This window comes from Triturus cristatus, chromosome 9 (assembly GCF_964204655.1).
Source record: "Triturus cristatus chromosome 9, aTriCri1.1, whole genome shotgun sequence".
NCBI lineage: Eukaryota > Metazoa > Chordata > Amphibia > Caudata > Salamandridae > Triturus > Triturus cristatus.
In genome coordinates this window covers 266,757,094-266,783,699 of record NC_140592.1, presented here as the reverse complement: position 1 = coordinate 266,783,699, position 26,606 = coordinate 266,757,094, and the positions used below count along the sequence as shown (strand labels likewise).

The window sequence follows — 26,606 nt, the reverse complement described above, 5'->3', positions numbered from 1 at the left end:
GCCCTTTTGCATGAGCCCTAAACATCTCCCAGGAGCTGAAGTGTCCTCATGGTGAGTTGTGAACATGTGTCCAGAGCTGAAACCAAGGGCTTGGGTGTAGGGAGATGTTGTTCCCTTAATAGAATGGCCAGTGGACTGAGCCCAGAAACATGGTTAACGTACAAGAGGTCTTCTCTGTCACTGGCTGACATAGCTAACACATGGGACAGGCCCTTCATTTGTCCACCTAGTCAGGCAAGCACCAACCCCAGTAGGAGGGAAGGTGCCCCCAAAACTGATGTAGGGTAACCCGGAGGATGGGACTCCTCATTATGATGATACATCCTCAGGGTAGGTAACAGGCTCTGAGTAGAAGAAGAAGGGTTCAGCCGTTTTGGATTTAGGTAGTGCGGTGCAGTGTGGTATTGTACTTTAAGGTAAGCAGTAGCTTCTGCAAAAGGGGGTAGAGTTACCCCTTGGAACGTTTTCCTATGGTCAGGAAGAGGCCAAGAGTCTCTCCCATCCACAAACGAGTGCCAACATTTTCAGCTATTGCGACAAACCTGCCAAATCAATCCAACAAAGGGGCATTGCCACTGGGCAAAGGATTCAGGCTGCTCCCAATTCAAATATTTTTGCAGAAACAATCTAGTTTAGCAGGACATTGCGGAGAGGGTATCTGGCCTCAAGGCCACCAGAATATACAATTCTTCATGGGGCAAAAGTGACAAAAGTATTCAGCCAGGGAGGGACCATTCTTCAGCCCGAAATTTGAATTTTTCCTACTCCGAGCTTTCTGGCCAAAAGTCAGCAACTACACCAAGACCTCCTCTGACAGCTATCCGGCCTCATGGATCCCTTCTCGGCCACAGCGCTGCCTTACTCTGCTGATTATTTTTTACTTTCATTTCAGGGGCTAAGCCCAAATGTAAAACTTCCAAGCAGGTCAAATCTTTTTTTGTATACGCTCAGACCTCCATCGCGGTCAGCCTTAAATCACACCTACGCAACCAGGTGATATTTGATTGCACTTTGCTTTTTCGCCTATTTTTTATTTAAAACCTTATAAATGTATATAACTGGTTCCCTTTAATACTTTTTTGACATTTTGGTGACATTTTGTTTACTAATTTATTCTCTATTTATATAAATTAGAGTGGTGTTTTTACTATGTGTCATTGGAACTTTTGAACTTTCTTGGTACTTCTAAATATTTTACACATTTTCTTATAGTTCAGGTTGTCTGCTATGCATAAAATCTACCAAGGGTTGAGCTTAGGCTTAAATAAATGAAACCTTTAGAGGACCTAACAAGATAGTGACTGTATTACTTGTGGTAGACACCAATCTACCCCCAACTAATAAACAACTTTCTCATAGCAAATGTTGGGGGTTAATTATTAAAGGCTTCTCTGGCGTTTCCATGGTGCTGAAAGTGCCGTGGCCTCAGGCTTTGATAATGGTAAGTAAATCAACTCAATGCCTTGCATTGCTTTGCATCAAGCGAAGACCTGTGCAAAATATTAGTAAATATCCCCTGACATTATCACTTGAGATGGACTTCCATCCTCAGCAGCTAATACTCCACATTCTCAAAGCTGTCGTATTGCAGCTTAAAGACAACAGTGCATCTGAAAAGCAAGTCACTATAAGTCTTTCCGTTACCTGTCCATTCTCATGCAAACAATATTAGTGACTTTAGTGACTTCAAAATATTTCATGTATAACATCTCAAATTGTACGAGTACTATGGAGTTTTCAAAAACACATCCTCACTTTTATGGATAATGACTGTGATTTGAGCTTGATTTAGACAATCTTAGATAATTTTGTGTTAATTATTTTATTTTACTACTGTTCATAAATTAAAGTATTGAATTCACCCTTGATAATGCCGAGGTGGTATATTTTATACGCAGCTAAAAACATACCAACCAAAGCACAACAAAGGTGCAAAAACAAAAAGCAGTAGAAATAACTAAAATACAAGACACTCATAAAAGCATGAACAGTGCCTCGATAGAAAACAATGTCTAAATTAAATTTGTCGCAAAAAGTCCTTGCACTTGTACAGGTTAAAGTTTACATTTACATTTTACTATAAAATAGAATATGAAGAAAATTCGCAGTGTGTTTACTATTTTCATTTCTTATCCATTGTCTTTTCAGGGTTGCCTTCGACTATATATGAGCTTCATCTAGATCATAACAAAATTTCATCTGTAGAACTTGAAGATTTTATACGTTACAAAGATCTTCAAAGGTAATGTGCTTTCTTCGAACATTCTTCCTTTAAATATAGATCACTATACAATATAATTTCGTTGAATACACAGTTATCATTTTTTCTTTTTCTTTTATCTACTACATGACCTGGTATTTATTGAAACTGTTGTCAGCCCACTAGCTTTGAAAGGGAGATTATCTGCACATCTAGGTGGCAGCTTTAAAAGGAGAGTAAATGCACTGCTCAGTAGTAAACAAATACTCTGAGGCAGTGGCAGCTCCTCCGCTAAGGGGGAGGAGCGTCGCCCCACTGCTTTTTTGCAGTGACACAAAGGGAAAATAAAATGTCAATAACTCACATTATTATCATTTTAGTTTCTCTTACTTCTGCCCACTTTGCGTTAGGGGGCGGGGGCAGAGGAGGAGTGGAAGTACCCTCCTAAAGTGCGCAGTGACTGCTTGGCCACTCCAAACAGTCTTGCGACTTCGCAAGTTCTCCATGCAGGCTGCATCACAGTCAACGTAGAGAACATGCCCATGGCTCCAGTTAGCGTCTGAGCGCCGAAACCCAGTTACAGCAGCATTGTGAATGACTGACTGGTCGCCTAGGTGTGCTTCCGGTAAGGCCGAGCGAGGGAGGACTATGGAGACGAGGAAGCAGCGAAAAGGTAAGTTTTTATTTTATGGTTTTTTATTCCTGCTCTCCCCGCATCCTCCCCCTCTCCCGCCCCCTACCTCCCGCATCCTACCCCCTCCCACCCCGCTACCTCCTATCAGGGCCGGCCGCCGCTGCTCTGAGATAGTGAGTAACCTTTACTTCTGTATTTTGATTTGAAGCACTGACCACAGAGGGGATAATGGAAAAGAAATGACTATAGTCACCCACACATTTTTAGAGTGTTCAGCGGTGGTGGAGTCAGGCAGTGTGTCAGCATCAGATGCAAAATAAATCAACGACAGATAGCCTATGGCAGGCACCTGTCTTTTGCAAACTGCTAACATGTTAAGATGCACTAGTAAAAATGTTGGTCACAAACATACATTTTAAGATATGTTGAGGGGATTAACGCATCTGGTGTAGGCCAATATGTGTATTTTCCATCAAAAAAGAAGGAGTACTGAAGGATTGAGCATGTGGCTGGCCCTAGCACCCCACTCCTGGTTTCAGACATCCTCTTGGAGGGAATTGCACTCCATAGATCAAGCATTCATCCTGCTGGTGCCAATTGTAGGCACAGCGCCTCTCCCCACCCCAGCACTGCATCTATCTCTGTGCAGCAAGTTGTGGAAGTCCCACCCAGCATCTACACCTACTTTCACTCACCTGCACTCGCGTCTGATAAAGGGCGTCAGACAAAGGGAACTCTCCTGCCTGGGCTTGTTATGCCTAAAAAGGGCCTGGGGGACTACTGTGCTGCCACTGCATTTTCCACGCTCCCATTTCTGAATTACCTCACCAAACATCAAACCACTAATTATAGGGTGAGTACTGTTTCAGCTGACACATGTTTAAGTTACATACATACAGCAGCTGAAAATTTAAGTCAGTCACAAATACTCCCAACTGACAGTAACTTCTTCGAAGATCTGGCTCTACTTGCTGAAATCACAATGTAAGATGTGTACATACAAACTGAATATGAGTCGATGAATGCTGTGTATTCTTTCATCTCACTTGTCCCAATGACTCAAGTATCAATCGAATAAATTTAAAATGAATCGATTTTTAAGAAATACTTGATCTTCATTTTCTAAAAAACGATGGGATATTGCTAGTTTAGTCATATTTGAATTCATGTTATAATATTGCGATTTTAAGGGCATTTGATTTAAACATTTTTAATTTCTGTGAATTCAATTCATAGCTTGGAAAGTTCCCTCACGTCTACTAGGGTACACTGCAACTTTTCTTACGCTTACTATCCCTATAATTGTATTGTACTAAGCTGCACAGGATTTATAACAGGCGTTTTCATGCACTCCACCTTCTATATATGTTTACGATTCAGAAAATATTTATCATATGTGTCTTATATAAATGAATGTGTCCATATGCGGAAGTAACTGGTTGTGTCAATCACATTGAAACCCAGTTGTCTCCTTCTAGATCTGAGCTCCTCGTTTTCCCCTGAGTAAGACCGCCCCACATAAATGCAAATATCCCATCAAATACCCCACACAGGCAACAATACCTCTGAGATAATCTATCCTACTGGTCGCACTAAAACGCAGCCAAATGGCTAAAAATAATGCCTGACTAATCATCCACGGGCACTCAAACCCACAAATACGATAATCCAAGATTTGACTCTTTCAAAGTTACCCTCTTTTCTTATCAAGAATGTGACATCTTGCCTACACACCCTCTCCTCTGTAACTTTTTTACAATTTCCAAAAACGTACATCTAACATATGGTCACAGACTATGTGGCTTTTCGGAGCAACCCTGACAATTATTCATAAACCTATATGATAATGGCAAAATATTGTACAATCTACTGATATCATCATCACTAGTTTCACTACTCCTTTCAACACACTAGTGACCAGGAACCTAAGTCAACCTTTCCCTTCCTTGCCACATACACCAAATACACCTATCGCTCAGTATGTAACTAAGGCCAGTACACCCAATTAGGATGCCTCTGCATTGTCTGCAAGCACAATCAATTACTGCCTCACCAAGGTGAGGATGTTAAATGGAATTCCGAATGCCATTACAACGAATGGCTTAACAACTATTTGACAATGACAAAGCCATTACAACGAAAACTCTTTTCAATTATGTTTTTTTACAACGAATGCCTCTACCACGAATTTGTAAGTATTTTACAGGTAAATGCAAATATACAGTCTCAGATTTCACTTGTACAAAACCATTGAAATTCAGCAGTTATAGTTGCCTGAATTAACTATAACTTACATCCCCGCAACGCACTGCTTATGACCTCACATATTACATCACTCATGGTATGGTCAGTGATATCACTGATAACATCTCAAATGGCATCACTGATGATGTCATCCATCATTGAGAGTGTTTTCTAAATATTTCTGTGTGTTAAACATATATACTAAGGTACCACAAAAGTTAAATTAGTATACTTTGTGTAGTTCTCATGAGTGTTTCCATTTTTAAAATATATTATGTGAGTGACTGTGTGTATTCGTTTGTGTGTGAGTGGGTGTGTACGTGACTGGGTGTGTGAGTGGCTGTGTGAGTGGTTGCATGGGTGAATAAGTAGCTGTGTGAGAAGCTGTATGTGTAAATAAGTAGGTATATGATTAGCTGTATTGGTCTGTGAGTGAGTATGTGAATGGGTGGGTGAGTGGCTGTATGGGTGCCTGTGTGGTTGTGTGAGTGATTGTATGGGTGAGTGACTGGGTGTTTAAGTGGCTGTATGGGTGAGTGGGTATTGGAGTGGGTGTTTGGTTAACATAGTGTGTGTGGAAGTGGCTGTATTGGAGAATGATTGTATGAGTGGCTGAATGGATGAGCCACGTTTTTTGCATCTTTCTTTTGTTCCTTCTTCCTTCCTTGTGTTGCTTCTCTCTCTTGCTCGGCACAGAAGTCAAATAAGTGCTGGTCCCAAAATGAGTGCCGGTGGACCCCACCTGCAACCACTGGTTCAAATTAAGCACAAGTGTTGCAGCCTTCGAGCATCTGCCAGGTCTCACCTCGGAAAAAACAAATTACTAACTGTCCTGAAAGTGAGGCATTTGGAGCTAGGCAAGGATGCCGGAAACTAACTCCATTCAACCCCTCTGCCCATTTCCATGGAGGCTGCTGCTCTGCATGCATATGCTAAATGAGCATGGGGACCACTGCACATGTCCTGGTGCCATGCTGCACAAAAGTAAAGGGGGAATCAAATAGTATTTCTCCATAAATAAGAATTAGAAGAGGTTTTGAGAGGATGGTGGTTTAATATTATTGCCTGTCGAGGTAATTGCACTGTCATAATCTTTAAAATGCCTTTGTATGACTGATCATAATACATCGTAAATGATCAATTAAATTGTTTACTCTCAGTGCTGAAAAGTGGCCATGGCAACCATGTCTATATTTGCCTAGTGACCCCTTTCTAGTTTTCCATCTTCAGTGAGTGCAGGCTTTTTAGCCAACAGTATTTTAAATGTTAGTATTTTTGAGCCCATACTTTCAATGTTTAACTGAAAATACGATACCAGAATGCAATACGCCCTTGGATACAACTCAGGACTGCCTGAGTGTCACACATGACACTGAGCCACTTGTCATCTATGCTTATCTCATGTGACGGAAAATTTACCTTAAGCCAGAGGACATGACTTTACAAAGAAAAGTAAATACCTGCTTATTTCGCTCCTGTGAAATTACTTACTGCCTAAGCTCACAAGAGTTTAAATGCCAGTCTCAAGATTGGCCCTCTGTCAGCTCCTATAGTTTAGGTAGCACGACAAATTCCAGGCCCAAAACAAAGTTACAAATTGGTCCCATGTCATGATGTGGCTTATTAGTCACAGTGCACGTTTCATTCTGAGACTTGTTTCATTTTCATCAATATAGGTTTGGGTTCAAACATAGCAGCATGGCCAGTGCTGTTGGCTCTAACAGCAGGACTGAAAGTGCCCCGCATGAAATGGGCTCGCTTGCCAGCCTTGTGTCCGTTCCGTCTTCCTGGTGGACCAACCCACGTGATGCATGTCAGAAGACGTGTCTGATCATTTCCTCGAACCTAATCAGCCAATAGTGAATATATATATATTTATTTGCATAATTACTTAAAATCATTGCAAAATTGCAATACAATATCAAAATTACCGTATAAAAACGTGTCTCACACCAATATGATACCGGTATCAAATCGTACATCAAATAAAAAATAGCATTTGAACACTGGTCTCGGACCCTTCGTGAAATATGGGTTTTACCCAAATATACACGGGTTAGAATTTTGTTTAAAAAAAATAAAGTCTGAGTCCCTTATATGTTCTTGACAAAGAAAGTCACTTAGCGCGTTGCGGGTTTTGTGGGGACCAAATATGGACCTTTTTCAGGATGGGGAACCTCACCGTTCGTCCCCTTCTGTAACAACAGGAGTATCCACAATTGCGACTGCACAATTTTCATCTGTGCCGTTCTAAGTTAGGACCCTTCATGTCATGCGCATGAATTTGCCAAATTTGGCCAGATCCGAGGGCTCTGTGCAGGACTGGAGCGGGGCAACTGCGTCAACACATTTTCTGAGCCCATGCCTTAAAAACATTAGTTTTAACAATTTGCATCGGTGTTCCAGTAGGGCAGGGTAGCTTCATATCAGGTGTACCAACGATTATGCATTGTAGTTGCACAGCCTGCATCTGGTTATAGTGCCCAACGATTTCCAGCCCGGGTTCAGTTCCTTTGTTGGCAGAGGCACTAGGCGCACCCATTGAATTTCTAGCAAGCACTTCCTTCCTAGGGGGTTGTTCCTGTATGGCTGAATTTTGTGCGAATCATGTTCTTCAGTTAGGCTGACCAACCCTCTGATGCCCTTGAGTCTGGCTACGTCTTCATTCCTTGATATCTGGGTGATTTGGTTATTTAGCGCCCTCTTTATTGCTGGATAATTTAGTTCCTCTTGTGACCAGGTCGCTGTGATTAAGCCCAACTCAGCCACTGTCTCCAGACAGTACTTCTGCCATGCGTTCGGTGCCCCTTCAAATTTGGTTCTCAATACCTCCATAAGGGATCCTTTCTGGGCTTTTACTGTCTTAAACCAGAATTTTACCAACGTGCTCCTGCATTCGTATTTTTGTTGTAGCAGGCCAAACTCAAGCCAGATCAAGACGTTTCGCGTGTATTGGGGAGCCCGACTTTTATAACACTGACACTGGGCTTTTTCCATCATCTTTTCCATCTTGCCTAGGAATGCGTGTGCTGCGTACCCAGCAACAGCGAGCAGTTTAGATTTTGTCACTCCAATTATAGGTTTCGTCGTAGGGTTGTGTAATTGACCTTGTAGCTTGCACAGTGCGTAGGTGGTGACCTGTATTTTGGCTTGCATATTAACCTGGCGCAAGGTTGCCTTTCCTTAATCAGCCAATAACATATTGCAATTTGCGACTTGTAGTTTCACTTTTAAATGGATGCGTATTAGACTGGGGCGGGTGTCTGGAGGGGGGTTTGAACTTAAATTACTCCTTTGTCATTTTGAGAATTTATCATCCTGCCTGTTATGGGAAGTTCTCAAAATCATGCCAGTATGCCATGTTGAGTAATTACACCCCCATTTATGGCAAAATTATATCGTGGGAGCACAGGAACAATGTGAAGAATCAGAATGCGGGCAGCTGTGGTCACAGCAATTGTGCTTTTCATGCTTTTTTAGCATGAAAGATGACGGATTTTGAGTTAAAATATTACATTAAATGGCGGGTTTACATTTTGTATAATTACACGTAATTTTGCATAATTTTCCCAAATTTCTCATAATTACTTGAAAGCAAATTAGGTGGATTTCTCACACTACTTGTATGAATTGGCTCTAAAATCCTAGCCTGTAAAATCACGCATGATTAAAAGCCAAACCACGTTTAGTTGACAATATAACACATTACATGAGTTCATGTAGCAGCTATGACAGATATACAGACGTTGAAAATGGAGCTGAGTAGGGAAGTTCAGTAGCATCTTTAGAAACTATGGTTCACAAACTATTGCTCAAAGCATAAAGCAAAGAACATCCCGGCAAGGGGAACTGGAGAGAAGACAACCACAGTCAATTGACTAGAACTGTGGTTCGCAAAGTGTGGTCCGCCGACCCGCAGGGGTCCATGACACATTCCCAGGGGTCCGCAGGCAGCAGTTTTAAAAGTAATGTAAAGTTCCTTATATAATCAGCAGTTTTCACGCAACAATGAATGTGCCAGGATAACTCCAGTGATTAATGTACACCCTGGAGAGAGATGGGAGTTTTGTCCAGTGGCAGCGTTGACTCATCTGAGGTAGCGCAGAGGGTTAATATTCCTGCTGTAAAGAATGTGTACCATGAATTTCAAACAACAGTATTATATATGCATAGCTCAGTGGGTACTGCTTTTGTCATGGAGATTCTGCTGCTACTGTGCAGTTCATAAATTGTAATCGGAATCTAGCACAGTGAGCTATGCACTGCCATCATAGATCGGTATGCAAACTGCATGGTACAAGTTTTTTTTCCCAGTCTTTTATTATCTCGATGTTGTTAAAAAATGTTTATTTGGGTAGAAATAAATTCTTATTATTAAAGTCAACACTAACCACTGTGATATGTTCTGAATCCTGAGTTTGTGCTTCTCCAGACCAAGCACTCATTGTCTCTGTTTGTGTGTGATGTAAAGTGCTCGGACACCCTGCACTGGAATGAGAGGTGCTATAAAACAAATGAAATACATGTGAGAGAGGGGCTATGGAGAGACAAGCGCCACTGTTGGAGGGTGATAGTGAGGGAATCATTGTGGAGCCCCAACAAAGATAGTTGTGTCCTGGTGCACAGTAAGGTCATCATTTACTATGCTTTAAAAGCTGACACAATTCAATATATAATGGCAAATGAGTTGTGAAATGTACAATTTTTCCCTACTTTTCTTGGGGGAGAGCCCCAAGAAGCCCCCTTTGTAGTGGTCAGGGCGTGGAACTCTCTCCCCACCCACCTACAACTTACCAAGGACCAGCTCCTCAAGACCTGGCTCTTCGAGCAGTAGCAGCTCCCCCCCTCCCCCCCCCCCAGCGCCTTGAGACCCTCACGGGTGAGTAGCGCGCTCTATAAATGTTCATGATTGATTGATTGATTTGCTGCACTTGGTGTGCACCATACTGGGACTGGTGTGACAACATATACCAGGGCTGTTTTGGGTTTCCACTCCAGCCCTAGCAAGAGCAGGAGCCTCAAACCACAAAATAAAAACAAATATTGAAAAGTTAGTCGCTGAGATGCAGCACCAGCCTTCCCAATAAATTGTTTTGATTTTTGCTAGTTTTTTCAATATAAAAAATAAATTCTTTAGTAATTCGAGTATTTATTTGGTGTGCACTTGTTTGTGTATTTTTTGCGAATTACTGTATTCTCAGTTTAGAAAGCTTTATTGAATATAATAAACCAAGTAAAACATCAATACAAAATAGGTTCATTAGGCAATGAGATGGATAATAAAAACAATTGAATTCATGCAAGGTTTAAGGAATGCCAAACGTAACTAGGGGATATACTAAGGGAAAAAGCTTTTTTTTTTTTTATTTTTTTTTTAAAGGTATTGTGTTTGATATGCAAGGGGAGGCAAAAGGCAAACAAGGGAAGATGGGGTAAGGAAGGGGGGGAAATGTTCAATATATAGAGTGAAATATCTTATAAATAACAAAAGCAAGAAGAAATTTATATGAGAAAAACTAAATAGCGACTATAAATAAAAAGGGGTACAAAAATAAGATAATTAAGGGGCATTTTGAGAAAGAAGATTGGTTAAAGGCAACCATAACAAATCTTTTTTGATCAAAAGAGGTACAGTGGTAGCAAAAGCACAATCAAGCCTATGATGATGACACAATAAGTTCCACCAGGCGTTATAAATTTACGTGCATTACATTGATCATTCCATATAGGTGAGGCACCACCCAGCGAATTACTGTTTTAATGTTTGAAATTTAAATAGTACAAATTGCTTGGAGGTCCCCGACTTCCAGTAGTGACTCAATGGGGATCGTCAGGATTCAAAAGTTTGGGGACCAGTGGACTAGAAGACGCAAGGGACATACTGAAGAAGACATTGGTACTGAGTTAGCCAAGGTAAAGCCGGACACCATAAAAAGTCAGACATGCATTTTTCTTCACTGGCACTATTTGCACAGTAGTTTGCAACTAAACCCCTAAGATCAGGTGCAGGTTGTCATCGAGTGTGTAAATATGTATTTAGGACATTTTTTTTAAAAAAATGACTCGTGTCTTGAGAGGGCGAAATCAAATATTTTGCGTTGTGATCTGAGTGCACCAATAGGAATGTTTCCTGTAACTATAGACTGCTAGACTGCTGTGCTGCTAAATGTCCTTGCAAACATTGAGTCTGAAACTTTCAGCCATTCCCACCTGTATAACCAGCATCTCCCCAGTAGACATTACTTGTAATTTTGCTTTTCCAATTATATGTAAAGGCATGACTGTTTGAGCATGGGGACCACTGTTGACTAAATTGAAGGGAAAGAGCCAAGGCAATAAGGCATCATTACTTAACAGCTATGAACAATATGTCAGTGACAGTAGATCTTACATTGTTAATTGTTGCAGACGGGAAGATGGACAGCAAGAACCCACAGAAGCCCAGAAGAAAAGTTGATTGAAGTAATAACAAATTAGAGTGAAACATCAGAGCTTCCCCTAATGTGTTCATGTCACGTTTATGTCATTCAAAGACACATTATAGTGTCACTCTTTCCCATTATAAACAGCATTTGCAGTTACACACTACATTTTATTTACCAATGAAAATTAGTCTTGCCTAATTTTCCGAAGCTGTTTTTAGACAACCACCCTTTAAATATGTCTTTAAATCCCTCATTGATTCCAGTGGGACCCTTACACCCTCTGGTCCCACATCACTCTGTCCCTATATTCACCCATTCGCCAACAATGTGGGATGCTCCCGGAAGCATTAGCTCTTTTGTTTTTTATTTTAGATACCTGAATTGTGTTTGCCTTGTGATATCCAAGTATTGGAAACGGCTCAAATGCCCCGAGCCCACATAAAACCGAATTAGACACTCCAAATACACAGCTCTCCCTCTGCCAAGGGTGCAAGAGTGGCACGCCGGCAACCTTATCGGGTAGCAGAAGGAAATATTGACTCTGCTGTGTTTCAAAAGATAAGGTTTCTGCCTAGAACCCATCAATCCCATAAATAAATTACTTCTTCTCTGAAGAACTTTGCTTTTAGAGCTACCTGCAACTGTGGTCTTTCTATCTGTTCTCAAGGTCCAGTGTTCATGGTTATAAAAAAAAATCTAAATAGTTGAAAAGTTATCTCAAGAAGGATATTTGGAAATATTCAGCCAAAACTGAGTCTTTCTGTTTTTCTGTTATTTAATTTGTAGGCTTGGCCTCGGATACAACAAAATTAAAGAAGTTGAAAATGGAAGCTTTGCTAACATACCAAATCTCAGAGAAATACATTTGGAAAACAATAAACTGAAAACAGTTCCACCTGGTTTAGCTGATTTGAAGTACCTACAGGTAAGGTGGATTACAAATGTGAAATCTCTGCATTCTATCAACAAAATGTAAAATGTTCTCATTTCATGTCAGGCTTCCTTTAAAACATAGGTTTTACGCTAGTTACCCTGTAATGTTTTTTGTTCTTTATTTTATCTGTAGGGTCGTTGAAAACCTTTCAAAGAGTTACATTTCTTTTTTGTCACAAATGTAATGTTGGAGTAAACATTTATAATAGTGAGAGTAAACTACTAAATAATTGTAGAAGAATAGCATTTGTTGTCGCCAATGTAAATGCTGCGTTAATGTGTGTTTAATTCAGTCCACTTTAAAGTGCCACCAAAAGAGTCCTAGCAAACCTAAAATACACTTTCACATCATGCCAGCTCAACTACCTCCTTCTCAAAATTTCAGACCAATCTGCAATACTCACAAAACTTTCCACGTGAACAAACTAACAAATATAGCCTACATGTTGCCAAAAGTGACCAACACAACTGCCATACCCATGGCATTATCAATTCATCGAAGGTGACTGCCTCCCATTCTGGATATCACTCATCAGGCTGGCATCAGTCACACACCTCATTAACATTCAAACAGAGCAAGTCCTTCTACTGGGGGTGCAGGGGGGGGGGGGGTGTTAGGCTGTCTACTCCCCATCTCTGTTGCCCCACCGACCCCATATTAAATGTGTTCATAAATGTAATTTTTTTTTCTGACCGAAGTGGTTGTTTTTTTCAGCCACAGGCCTGGCTTTGGTTCCGCTTCTTGTATGATTGACAGTGAGACATGTGGCGATGAGTGGGGCTTAAATAATTGACAGCTGGTAGGATTGGTGCCAGCTCATGCTCTGGGTCACTGTCTCTAAAGTGCGCATGTCAGGTTGGACGGGTGCCTCTCTGTGTCCAACTTGACATGCACACTTCAGGCATCTCTCTACCTACGTAGTGTTAGTGAGCCGGGGGATTAAAACCACAGCTCTCAGTCTCCTAAGAAGTGCAGTGCTCGCCTGCCACAGCCAATCCTGCCACTGCGTTCATGCTGTTTGCTGACATACACAGCAAGAGAGCACTGTCTGCATTTGATCAGCAGACGTCAGTAGCCCTCTAGTCCTGCATGAGGCAGCACGGGGTTGAGAGCTGCTCACGTTCACAATATAGCCAATCACTGCATGGCTTTATGATGACACCATGCTGTGATTACCCACTGTGTGTCCCTTGCTTTTTTATGTCTTCATGCCCAGTGCCAGTAACAGGATTGTGCATGAGGAAGTGAAAAAGAGAGTTGATTTCCTCCTGCACGCATATGCGCACACAGTCCTGAAGTAGATGGATATCTGGCCCTAAGGTCCAGAAAGAAGCACTCAGAGTCGAAATGATAGGAATGAAAAATTAGTTCCTGCTCAGAGGGAGATCAGATTCTTTAGGCAAAGTGCGTCAGTTAGGATTTCTTGGTTTCCACAAAGTTTCTGGCTGCATGTTGTGCATTGTGATGCTGTCTTAGTTACAATTGTTCTTGTGTGGTGCTGGCGACCGACTAGATGCTGAGCTGACCTCTTCCCACCCTTCTAGGAATCTGCGCAGCACAGACCAATTAGGTGGATTTGCTCCACTGTCAGAGGGCACCCTCCCTAGGTTTGCCTGTGGGACAGGAGTAGCCTAGCCTTGCCTCATCAGGTGCGTGCTTACAGGCCTCCCAGGGGCACTCCGTCTTGAAACCAAATCTTTCATCTTCATTTTAGGCCCCCCTGGCCAGGGTGACTGGACTGAATCAGCTGAAGGCCTTCAGTGATGCAGGTTAGCTCTTATGAGAATGACTGTATCTACAATGCCCAGGTATGCGTGATAAAAAAAGAGTCACCAGGCAAGTCTCAAATTTGACAAATAATTAGTGGAAAGTGGTTTTCAACTTGTTTAACAGAAATTGCAGATTTCTAAATTACAATTCCAACAATGTAAAACCAGTAAAGCAGGTAATTCTATGTTTTAAAGGTGGAGGGTTTAAAACGGGAAACAAAAACTAACAATTTAATTTCAACAAATGTAGGGCCTATTCACAAATGAAAATGTACACCTGCGTACATCTGCACATATATGTTTACTCCTACACTTTTGAGTAACTACTACTTTTGGTTATTCACTTTTTATGCTTCTCTTCACAAACTGCATTTTTTTTTTTTTTTGTCCTCATCTGCCACTCAAGTTCCAATATGCAATCTTGCAGGTTTATACGCATTGTGCTGCCTCAGTTACTAAAAACTGGTTGGGGCAGTGAGGTAATGGAGAGACTAACCCCACAGCACCAACGTTGCACCCAGCGATGATCGCTAAATAGTTGCCGGACAGGCAGTTGCTAAAATCCAGCCAAGGTACTAAACTTAGCACCACCAAACAGGTAACCCCGAAAATGGGGTTAATGGCTTAATCACTGGACCTGGGGGGAAAAAAAAAAAAAAAACAGATACTCAATGAACCCAATTGAGGAGATACCAGAAAGATCTTGTATCTGGATTACCAGATCTAGCCAGGTCCAACTTAGAGATCGGCAGGATGGAAGCATACCAGTCATTAATAGAGGGAGATAAGGAATCCTTCCACTTCCTACATATCTCCCTCCTTGCTAACAGGACAGCATAAAAAATAAGCTTTTTAGCCGAGGAGGGGACCCCTTGATAACAACCAAAAATTACTGATGTTAAATCCAGGGTAATGTTAATTCCAACCGAAAGAGAAAGAGTTTTACTAAAGTCTTCCCAGAATAGGGAAAAATGCGGGCACTCAAAAAACATGTGGATGTCAGAAGCAGCCACCAAACCACATTTCGCACAAGCCACACTACTCCCCTCAGAAAATTTAGAGAGACGAAGGGGTGAGTAGTAAGCACGATGAATAGTAAAAAGATGGTTCCTGCGTAACCATGCAGCTTTGACAATATCCCACATCATCATACAAGAGGAATTCCAAAGATGTTGTAAATCGGAATTGGTGACATGGAGAGACCAAAGTTCCTCTGGTAATGAAAATGTTCCATCAGATTCCTCCAAAATTAAATCGTACCACAGTGAAATTTCCTTCTTGGCAGGCGGCTTATCTACCAAAAGCGTTATGAGGTGACTATATGCACCCAAGGGAAATTTAACACCGCTTGGAGCTTGAACAGAGTATGTACGAGACCAGCTTGATATTTGGAAATACTTAAGCCTGGAGAAGTTTGGACCAATTTTAACACTAAGATATTCCCAGGGTAACAACTCCCCGTCAACGAATAGGTTGCCCCAATCCTTCAAGCCAGCCTCTCTCATAGGTTTCGCTAATGCATCCCCTAACCAAGCTGGGCTATCATGAAGTTCCCACAGCAGTGACCTGCTTCCATAGTACCCAACTTTAATAGATTTAGACATCTTTGCCCATATTTTAGCCATACCCCTTAAGATTTTCAATTTAATTTTTTTGAAAAACTTAGGGTTACCAAATTTAAAAAGAAACCCTGACTGGCTTACCCCTTCTACATCCAATAGCATTGAATAAAGGGACCCTACTCCATACCCTACTGGGCTTTTTAATAAGATCCTAGCATGTGATAACTGGAAAGCCCAGGCGTACGCCTGGAGATCTGGAGCAGCAAGCCCTCCTTTTTCCCTACGCATTCTGATTTTTTTCTAGGAAATTCTTGGAAGATGTTTATTCCAGATAAAGGTACTAATGTCAGACTGCAATTTTCTGATGGAAGCGGGATCAAAATATAAAGGTATCGTATTAAACAAAAAAGAAACTTTCGGTAAGATGGACATTTTAACAAGGCTGATCCTACCCAGTAGGGAGAGTGGGAGGTGTGCCCAGGTCTGAAGCAACTTACGGCATTCCTTTGCAACTTTTGCAAAATTAACAATAGTAATCTGGTCAAGGTCAGTTACTATATCCAAGCCTAAATATCTCATCCGACTTGCCGGTCTAATTTCGGAGTTAAGGATACTATGGTCAATATTCCAGGTCATCATTTCAGTTTTCAGAGTATTAATTTCGTAACCAGAGACCATCCCAAACTCTGAGGCCAACTTAAATATAACTGGGAGGGCCTCTTGCGGATCAGAAGTAAATATAAGGATATCGTCGGCATACAGGGCCACTTTTCTCTCCCAGCCCCTGTGCGTAAATGCCTTGATGTTAACACTATCCCTCAAAATCTGGGCAAAGGGTTCAGCATACAAATCGAACAGGAGCGGGGAGAGAGGGCAGCCCTGTCTAGTGCCCCTCGAAATGTCAAATGAATCGGAGAGTATACCGTTTACCAAAACACGAGCCCTAGGGTTCTGATAGAGAAGACCAATCACCTGACGAAATCTATCCCCCACACCAAACTTTGCCAAGGCCTCCGACAGATAAAACCAGTTAACTCTGTCGAAGGCCTTGGTGGCGTCCAGCGTTAGAACCGCCAAGGGCAAAGATTTTAAACATGCCATATCTATTGATCCAATCAGATCGAAAGTCAATTCAAACAGCTGTCGCCCCTTAATAAATCCCTTCTGGTCAGTATGTAAAATGGAAGGGGCGACCAAGGCCAATCTCTTTGCAAGAATGGAGGCAAAGATCTTATAGTCTCCATTCAAAATAGAGATTGGTCTGTAGGAACCACAGGCTGTTAGAGACTTCCCTGGTTTCAAAATAACTGTTATGGATGCGTTATCCCATGACACAGGTGGTCTTACTCCATCCAGCAGGATCTGATTAAACAATGTAACCAAAAAAAGAACAAGTTCCTGCTCTAACATTTTATATATTTCAGCAGGCAGGCCATCAGGCCCTGACGCCTTGCCTTTCTTGGCATCCTGAATGGCTTTCCTTACCTCCTCTTCCGAGATTTTACTATCCAGTATTGCTGACCGATCAACGGAAAGTTTTGGTAGAGCTATTTTTCCAAGCCAATCATTCACCTTAGCAGCATCCAATATCTTATCTTCGCGGTAGATGCTTTGATAATAATCTCTAAACGCAGCTCTGATGTCTGCATCAGAAGAAAGAGGGACGTTATTGACATTGATCTGGTTAATGTTGTTACGAACCTGATCAGTTTTTACTTTCCATGCCAACAACTTACCGGCACATTCCCCATACTGAAAATGTGCGATGTTACTGGCTTCCCATCTTTCCTGAAGCCGCCGGTTAAGAATCGAAGTCAGTTGGCCCTTTAAAGTAGATAATTTAAACCGCAAGGATGCCAAAACAGTATCTGTAGAGGCAAAGTTGGCGTCAATATCAGCCTGTGTTTTAGACAGATTCGCCTCAATTAAGGCGATGGCCTCTCTATACTCCCTCCTTCTATATGACATCTTACCCGTGATAAGACCCCTCAAGGCGGCTTTAAGTGAGTCCCAGACCACACCGGGTTCCGCAGAACCCACATTCACCTCTAAAAAGGACCTCACTTCAGATTTTAGAAAAGTGACATCTTCAGGGTGAGAAAGTAAAGTACGGTCAAAAGACCAAGTTCTTACTTCATCAGAAATAGAAACCACGAGTTCCAGGATAACAGCAGAATGGTCAGACAGATGTAACGGGAGGTAATGAATGTCCTTAACTGAGTCGGATAAACTATGGTTAATTAATATAAAATCTATCCTAGACTGATGGTTGTATTTATAGTTTCTAAAAGACACACCCTGCTGCTGACCAGCCCTTAATCTCCAAATATCGACATATCCATATTGTCTCATTTCATTCAACAAAAAAGATCTTGATTTCGAGGGAATACGAGATCTATTGTTATGGGATTTATCCAGGACTGGATCCAAAACAATATTGAAATCACCAGCTAATATAACTGGTTCCGGGAAAGCCAGAAGATGAGAAAAAATTGCTTCCAAAGATGTAGGGTCATCGAGATTTGGGCCATAGTAACCAACAAGAGTAAAATGGGTACTCATAATTACCAAAGAAGCGATAACCCATCTTCCCGCCAGATCCACCTTAGAATCTAATACCCTGGCCTTAAGCTGCTTTTTGAAAATCAATGAAACGCCTCGGGAGGTCATAGATTGAGAGGTCGAAATTGTAAAATCAATCCATTTATTCCCTTTAGCCAAGGTATCGATTTCAGACTGGAGCAAATGTGTCTCCTGGAGGATGATGACCTGGGCATCTGAGTCCTGGAGATATTGCATCAATGTTCTAGCCCTAGGTTTAGTACGGAGCCCATTGACGTTCCAAGACATAATCTTTAAGCTAGCCATCCCCACTGACCCAAACTGCAATCAGCCTTGCACATACAATCAAATATAAGCTGACCCACTTCCATGAGAAAAATAGCAGTGCAATATAAAAGCGTAACTGACAAAAACAAGAGAGAAAAAAAAAGAAAAAGCTGGCTGATGAGGAATTTTTTTAATTTAAACCGTGAAACCCCCCCCCTCCCCCCACCCTTCACCCTCCCCGTGGAGAACCCTTGGTGTATCTAACCGGATCAAGTCCAGTAGATGGCACCCCTATCACAGGCTCCCGTTACACCCAACCCGAATCCAGCAAATAAAGTGAGGAAAAAGGGAGAAAAGCACACTATATATAAGTTATGAATTATGTGGGTTTTTATTTGTTTTTTTTATCCCTTTTTTTCCCTGTTTTCTTCTTCATTTTTTTTTTTTCTTTACTGATTACTAGAAGAATGAGATTTAATATGCTATAATACCTGTGAGCAATACATAAGAACTCTAGCAGAGCTAAGGACTAGATCTAGAAAACCTTTCATGTAGTATTACCAGATTACTTATTGCCTATATCCGAAAGGAATTCGTCGGCAGCTTGGACTGACCTAATGTTTACCATTTTATTGTTGTACATAACCCTCAGAGAAGCCGGGAACACCAACTGCGCGGAAGCACCCAGCTTTCTGAAGGCCTCCAGCCGCCTACCAAACTCCCATTGCTTCTCCAACGTAACCCTAGATAGATCAGACCTGATAAGGAAAGTAAACCCCTTACCAGGTAATGTCTTCTGTTTAAGAGCTGCATTAAGAATCTGCTCTTTAAGGGAATAGGTATGGAAATTGACAAGGATTTTGCGTGATTTGGATCTTTGGGGGTTCAGTTTGAATGGTTCCCTATGAACCCTTTGAATATCAATTGCCAATTGCTCCAAAGAATGCTCCAAGCATAGAGCTTCTTTCAGCAAACAGACTACAAACTGTTTTATATCAGAGCCCTCCGTTCCCTCGGGGACATTAAGAATGCGAATATTTCCTCTTCTCGCATTATTTTCCAAAACCTCCATCCTATCTAACAAGGCTTGGTCATCCCTTTTAAGATTAACAATGTCCTTTCCTGCTCTATCAAGATGTACCGACATCGTAGCTAGTTTTTCTTCTAGAACTCCAGTCCTTGTTGACAACCCATCAATCTTGTTGTCTAGCGACTGACAATAGTCCCGGATCTCTGTCTGCATAACTGAAGATTGCTCAAACCCCCGTTTTATATCCTGAGACAAAGCGGTGAACATCGCAAATAAGGAGGCTGCCGAGAGATTTGTAGTCGGAACATCACCATCACAAGAAGGGATAGGAGGGAGGGGGATTACCATAAATTGGTCCAAGTCACCACCCCCCTGGTCCAGAGTATGATCCGTAGCTACAGGCAAGTTATTCCTCAAATCAGGGCTAACAGCAAGTGCCCACTGGCTACCCCCCTCATCCAAGGAGGCTTCAGTCGTCAGTATGTTTGCAGATGAAGAAGCTACTGAGATTACCGGCATTCTCCCCCCCCCCCCCAATGGCACCAGAGGCGCCTGGAGCCAAAAGGGTAGATGAAACATCCAGGGGGGGAGGGAGAACAAGGGATGAGGATAGGGTAGAAAGAGTCGCTGGGACAGAGTTTTTCAGTGCAGTGCAGTGCAGTGCAGACATTGCCTGTGATTCAACGAGATTCAAAACCTGTGGGACCACTTTAAAATAGGAACGAAGCGAATGTGTAATTTTTGATGTAGCCTCTGCTCCTATAGTAAGATTACGTGTTATTTTCTCTCTGGACCCTTTAGATTTAACCTCGGTGGACAAATAGGAGGAGGCTCTCTTATAATGGGAGGAGGTAGTGGTACTAAATGGAAGAGAAGTAGAGGCAGGCGCCTTACCTTTTCTTTGGCCACCTTTTCCACCTCTCCCACCTCTCCCACCTCTCCCCTTACCTCTGGGCGCTTGATGTTGTTGAGAGTACAGACCTTCAAAATCGTGTAGTACCCCACGGGGGGGGGCAATTGTAGTTTTGACTCTTGTGCCTGTACCTTCTTTTCGCTGATGGTATGCCCTTCCGACACCGGCGTAGCCTCCTTTTCCTCTAAAACCCCCACTGTAGCCTGCTGAGTAGCAATATCCTCAGCGCACACCGCACACACCAGACTGCGTGCCCTCCTGCCACGGCGCAGCTCCAGGGCGGCCGAGGACCACGACCACCGGACCAGTGGGTTGCCCTCAGCGACAGGAAGAGCGAGGCATACAGGGACACACTCAACACTTCCAGGAACACCGGGGAAACTACCGGCATGGACACCGATGCAGGCACAAACCATGGAAAGAAAAGACAGACCCAAATAAACAGCAGGATCCAGTCCGTCGAAAAGCCTCTTCGGACGCCAAACGCCGAGAAAGAAAAGAATGCAAAAAAAACAAATGTCCTCGAAGATGAGAGCCAGAGAAACAAGTAGCGAGGATTTGAAAAGGCTCAGACAGAAGAAATCGCGTTGATAGCCAGCATCAGGGACTCAGGTAAAGCAAAAACGGGAGCCTGATTAGCGGAGCACCACGGCAGATCAGCCGTCTGCCGCCATGTTCTCCCCTCACAAACTGCATTTTGTTGTACATTAAGTAGTACCACAATAGTACTACTAAAAGTACTACAAAAAGTTATTCACAAACCTGCAAGTGTAAATCTCCATGTCCAACTCTTTTGTCTTGGAGGCTATGCACAAAGGTGACTTACACTTGTGAGTATGTTACATGTGTAATCTACTTGTTCATTTTAGAGTAACTCTACTACTTTTGAGAATTCTCTAATAACAAAATCTGAGGCTAAAGTTAGTCAAAAGTGTAGACTTACACTTCTCTACCCCCTAAAAAGGGAGCGAAGCCACGTTTATGAGAATACGTTCCTACTGCCAAAAAAGAAACAGTAGTAGATTCAGCACCACACATGGCCAACCCCTGATACTGCAGCCCCATCCCAAAGAAAGGTAGGGACTTAAAGTAAAACACATTGGAAATAATGTTACATTAAATGACATTATTTAAAACAGTTAAAATATAAATAAATATTATTTAATGGGAACACATATTTTCCAATAGTACTTATTTATTATTTAAATATAAAATATTTGAATAATCTTCTTTCGATTTAAAAATCAACATAACATACATTTTTCATTGAAATGTAACTACATTCATTTTAATTAAGTCTATGCATCACTTTTAATAATTATTAATGCCAGATTAAAAAACTTTGTATGTGCTAGAAATTATTTTTTTAATTTAAAATTAAAAAAATATTTTATTTAATATAGTATATTCGAATTAATTTAAGATGCAATTTAAAATGATGTTAATAGTACTGTAACATTTTTAATTACTGTAACATTTTTAATTTGTATTTTGTTTCACATGTAAAATAAATATATACAACCATCTGACATTAATATTTAACATAAAATATTTTTACTAATTTATTGTAAAGTGGAATACATTTTTTTCAATTTTCCCCATACTTTACCATAGGGAGTTCACCACCACAACTGTGGAGTCTCCCTATGGTAAAGTGTGGTGAAAATTAAAAAAGTTTAAGTAACTCCAAAAATATTAGTAAAAATCTTTTTATGTTAAGTATCATTGTACATTTATTTTATACATTTATTTTAAATGTAGAACAATATATAAAATGCTGCAACGCTATTAAAATAAGTTTTACTTAAATCTTTACTTAATGTAAATATATTAAATTCAACTAAAATTGTTTATCTGAAGGTTAAATTAAGGAGGACCACTTGGGGGTTAGGACCCACTCAGGCTGCGTCCAGGTGTGGGTTCAAGATGGTTGGAGGAGGAGCCTAGCGCGCAACCAAGATGGCCGCGTAGGTGCGAGGCTCCCGAGGACCTCCGCAACCTCCTACGTTTATCCTGTCTTCATCCTGCATCGGTTGAGGGGACTGTGTTGGTGAGCCTGAGCCGAGGTGGTACCTGTTTCCCGTTTTCGAATCGGACCTCGGGTGCCGGAGTGAGCACCGACTGAAGTTTGCGGCCTACTTCTCTCCTGACCCCGGATTCGCGTTTGGGGGCGACCCAGTGGCAAAGTGAACAACAACGGTGGGCTGGGCCTGGCGAGTCGCGTACCCCACACTTTCACTTTCACTTTTGAGTCCCCTTGCCGTTATCGCAAGTGGGATCACGGCGTTCTTTGTGTTGGGGTGGCCTCGCTGGGAGACCCTGCCTGCCTGCCTGCTGTGGCCCGCTCTGCCGTCCTGGGGTGGCCCCCGGGGCTCGCGGCCTTGATTGCTTGCTCTCCACTGCGTGGCTGGTGCGGGTGCGAGACACGCGACGATGGCCACGAAGCAGGATGGGGATCGGTTGAAGGCCAAGTCGACCCGGCGTGGCACCGCACATCAGGCCAACATCATGGACCGCTACACCCTCCCGAAGGGGTCTCCCGGCGGATCGCACAAGTCCTCTGAGTGCCCCCCGGATGCCCCGGATTTGCCTACGGATCTGTCTCTGCAAGACGTCATGGGCGCCATTGCTGAGATGAAGGCCTCAGTGGGCCAGCAGTTTGACACTTTAGCACACAAAATCGACGCGGTCCTCATTGATGTCAACCTTGTGAGAGCTGATCTCTCTAAGACTAACGACCGGGTCGACTCTTTGGCCCACACCGCGTCGGGCCTCACGACTGAGGTGGCGGCCCTTCAAACGGAGGTGCACCGGCTCCGTCAGGCAAGTGCGCTCATGGATCGGCGTCTGGAGGACTCCGAGAGCCGGGCCCGGAGGAATAATATCCGTATCATCGGAGTACCCGAGGGATGGGAGGAGTCGGCGGCGGATCTCTTTGTGGAGGACCTGATCACTACCCATCTCCAGCCTCGAGGACTGAGTAAATTCTTTGCTGTGGAGAGGGCCCATAGAGTTTCCGGGGGCAGACCGAAGGTCGGAGCCCCTCCGCGGCCTCTTATTGCCCGTATTTTTAACTTTCGGGACAGGGATGCGATTTTGCAAGCTTCCAGACTGCAAGGGCCGATTAAGCTGGAGAACATGGAGGTGAACTTTTATCCCGACTTCACCCAAGCGGTCCAGAAGCAGAGACTGAGTTTCCTGGGCGTCAAGCGGCGGCTTCGAGGCATGAACTTAAAATACGCCATGCTCTTCCCGGCCAGGCTGCGGGTGGAGGTGGATGGTCGCACTCACTTTTTTGACCGTCCTGAAACGGCCAGGGACTGGCTGGACACTTTGTCTGGGGGTCATGGTCGGGATGGCGGGGGGGGGGCGGCGGGAGGAGAGTGCCCACCGGACCGGGTCTGAGGTACTGATGCGGGGGCTCACTCCGGATGCTGCCACTTTCGGCCAAGCTTAGGGTCTTTTGTCTGTCGTGTCTTGTCTCCCCTCCATTGGAGGTGGTGCGGGGTCTCGAGGGGGTGCTCTTTCCTCCTCTAGGGGGTCTTAGTAGTTTAAATTACATAGGGGCGACAGGCACACTGCAAGTTGGGGGGGCTGTCTGGGCTCATGCAGGGGTGCAGGGAGGGGGGAGTTTTGTTGGGGCGGTTGGGTTGGGGTGGGGTATTGTTCATTTGTACCACAAGGCAAAAATATTGTTGTGCTATTCCTAAAGTGCTTTCTGGGGGGCGATTGATCGCTTTCGGCTATGATGGGGGGTAGGGGACTGAGTCTTTTGTCCTGGAATGTTAATGGACTGGGGGACAGGATAAAACGGGGGGTGGTCCTGCAGTTCCTAAAACGAATTTCACCTGATATAGTCTTTCTGCAGGAAACACACCTCATTGGAAACTCCTTTCGTGCTATGAATAGACGGGGCTACCGCCTTATGGCCCACTCGGGCTTCACGTCTGGTTCAAGGGGTGTGGGCATTATGGATAAGACCTCGCTCCCGTTGGAAGTTGATGAGGTGCTCCATGATGACAGGGGACAGTACACGGTTCTGGTGGGTAGATTGGAGGGCAGAGTGATTGTTTTCGTTTCTGTTTATGTCCCGCCAGGGTTGCAAACGACTACTTTTGCGGATCTGGGGCGCCTCCTCCTTGGCCTTCCGGAGGGGATTCTAGTGGTTGGGGGGGATTTTAACGCTGTGGTTTCCGGGACTGAGGATCGTCACCCCCCTAGGGATCTCCCCCGTGCCCAAGCGTGGTTGTCCGGCCTCTTGGATACCTTGGGGCTGGTGGATTGCTGGCGTTTGAAACACCCTACGCAGATACAGTACACCTTTCATTCCGGGGCCCATGGCAGTCTTTCGAGGCTAGATTATGTCCTAATGCCAGCGGCGCATGCGGGGAGGGTCGGGGAGGTGCGCCATTTGGCGCGGGGTATTTCAGACCACTCCCCGCTCCTGTTGCACTTCGACATTGTCCCGAGGGGGGAGGGGAGGATGGTCCCGATTAATCCCTGGTACCTGCGTGACCCCACCATTCGCACAGAGTTGGTTAAATCCCTTAAGCGATATTTTGAAGATAATGTGGGGTCTGTGTCCTCGGCGGTCTCTCTGTGGGAGGCGTTCAAGACGGTACTCCGGGGGGAGGCCCTGTCCCTTATTTCCCATTCCCGGAGGCGCGAGCGGGAGGAGGTGACCCGTATTGAAACTGAGATAACTGAGTTGGAGGGTGATTTGGAGTGTGGGGTGACGGAGGACAAATTGCATGCTCTCCGACTCAAGCAGGCGGACTACAAGGCCCTCGTCACGGAGGCAGCCAGGGGCCTCAGTAGGGAGCAACAGGGGAGACTGTATGATGTGGGTGATAAGGCTGGTAAACTGATTGCGTGGCTGGATAAAAAGGAGAGAGCGAGTCGAGTTGTCCCGTCGATTGAGCAATTGTATGGTGTGTGTGTCACTGACCCAGGAGAAATTGTCGATTGCTTTGCAGAATATTTCCGTGGGGTGTACTCCCCGGTATCTTCCCGCTCGGAAGAGGACTCCCATGCCTTACTTAAAGACATTGCGTTGCCTTCCCTTTCGGAGGAGGATAAAGCGTTGTTGGACGCGACCCCAACATCTGAGGAGATTGCCCTCGCCATACGCTCGATCGCCTCCGGCAAGGCCATGGGTCCTAATGGCCTTCCCATCGAACTGTATAAACTACGACCGGATACGCTGGCGCCACATCTCCGTGCTATGTTCCTCGCGGCCCGCTCGGCGGGTTCCCTCCCGCTGGACCAGCGTCTGGCCACTATCGTGGTTATTCATAAGGAGGGGAGGCCGCGGGATCGGGTCACGTCCTACAGGCCCATTTCGCTGCTGAATGCGGAACCCAAAATTCTCGCCAAGGTGTTGGCTAATCGGCTGGTTGGCGTGGTGTGCGATCTGATTCACCAGGATCAGTCCGGCTTTATCCCTCATCGCAACACTGCGCTCAACCTGCGGCGTTTGCATGAGGTGCTCGAGCGGGTCCCGTTCATACGAGAGCCGGCCATTTTGGCGTCCCTGGACGCCACTATGGCGTTCGACACGCTTGAGTGGCCATATATTTGGGCGACACTGGCGAAGTTTGGTTTTGGCCCGGGATTCATCGGTTGGGTGAAATTGTTGTATTCCGGACCGCTGGCGGCGGTGAACGGTAGAGTGTCGGCTCCGTTTGAGCTGGGTAGGGGCACGCGGCAGGGCTGCCTGTTATCACCGCTCCTCTTCGCGCTTGCCTTGGAGCCCCTGGTGGAGTGGCTGCGGTGGCATCCTTCTATCCGTGGTCTCCGATGGACCCCCGAGTATGAGGATCGTGTATCCCTTTACGCTGATGATATTCTTCTATACCTTGCTTCCCCGCGTAAATCACTGATTGTACAAGTTGATGTTTTGCACTCATTTGGCCGCAACTCCGGCTTAGTCATCAATTGGGCTAAATCTTGTGTGTATGTCCTTTCCGGGGAGGCTCCTATCCTTCCGCGGGGTTGTCCTATCCAGATCGCTCCGCAGGGATTTAAGTACCTGGGTATCTTCATTACCCTGGACGCGGAGGCCCG

General features: G+C 43.9%; 1 protein-coding gene across 2 annotated transcripts in view; it reads left to right on the top strand.

The window, feature by feature from the left end:
• Positions 1–26,606, top strand: part of ASPN (asporin) — a 217,261-nt gene that overhangs the window by 174,809 nt on the left and 15,846 nt on the right. For both annotated transcript variants that reach the window (XM_085624886.1, XM_085624887.1), the window contains exons 6-7: positions 2,149–2,242; positions 12,290–12,428. In XM_085624886.1, coding sequence (XP_085481012.1) covers positions 2,149–2,242; positions 12,290–12,428 — 233 coding nt within the window. The remainder of the gene's footprint in view (positions 1–2,148; positions 2,243–12,289; positions 12,429–26,606) is intronic.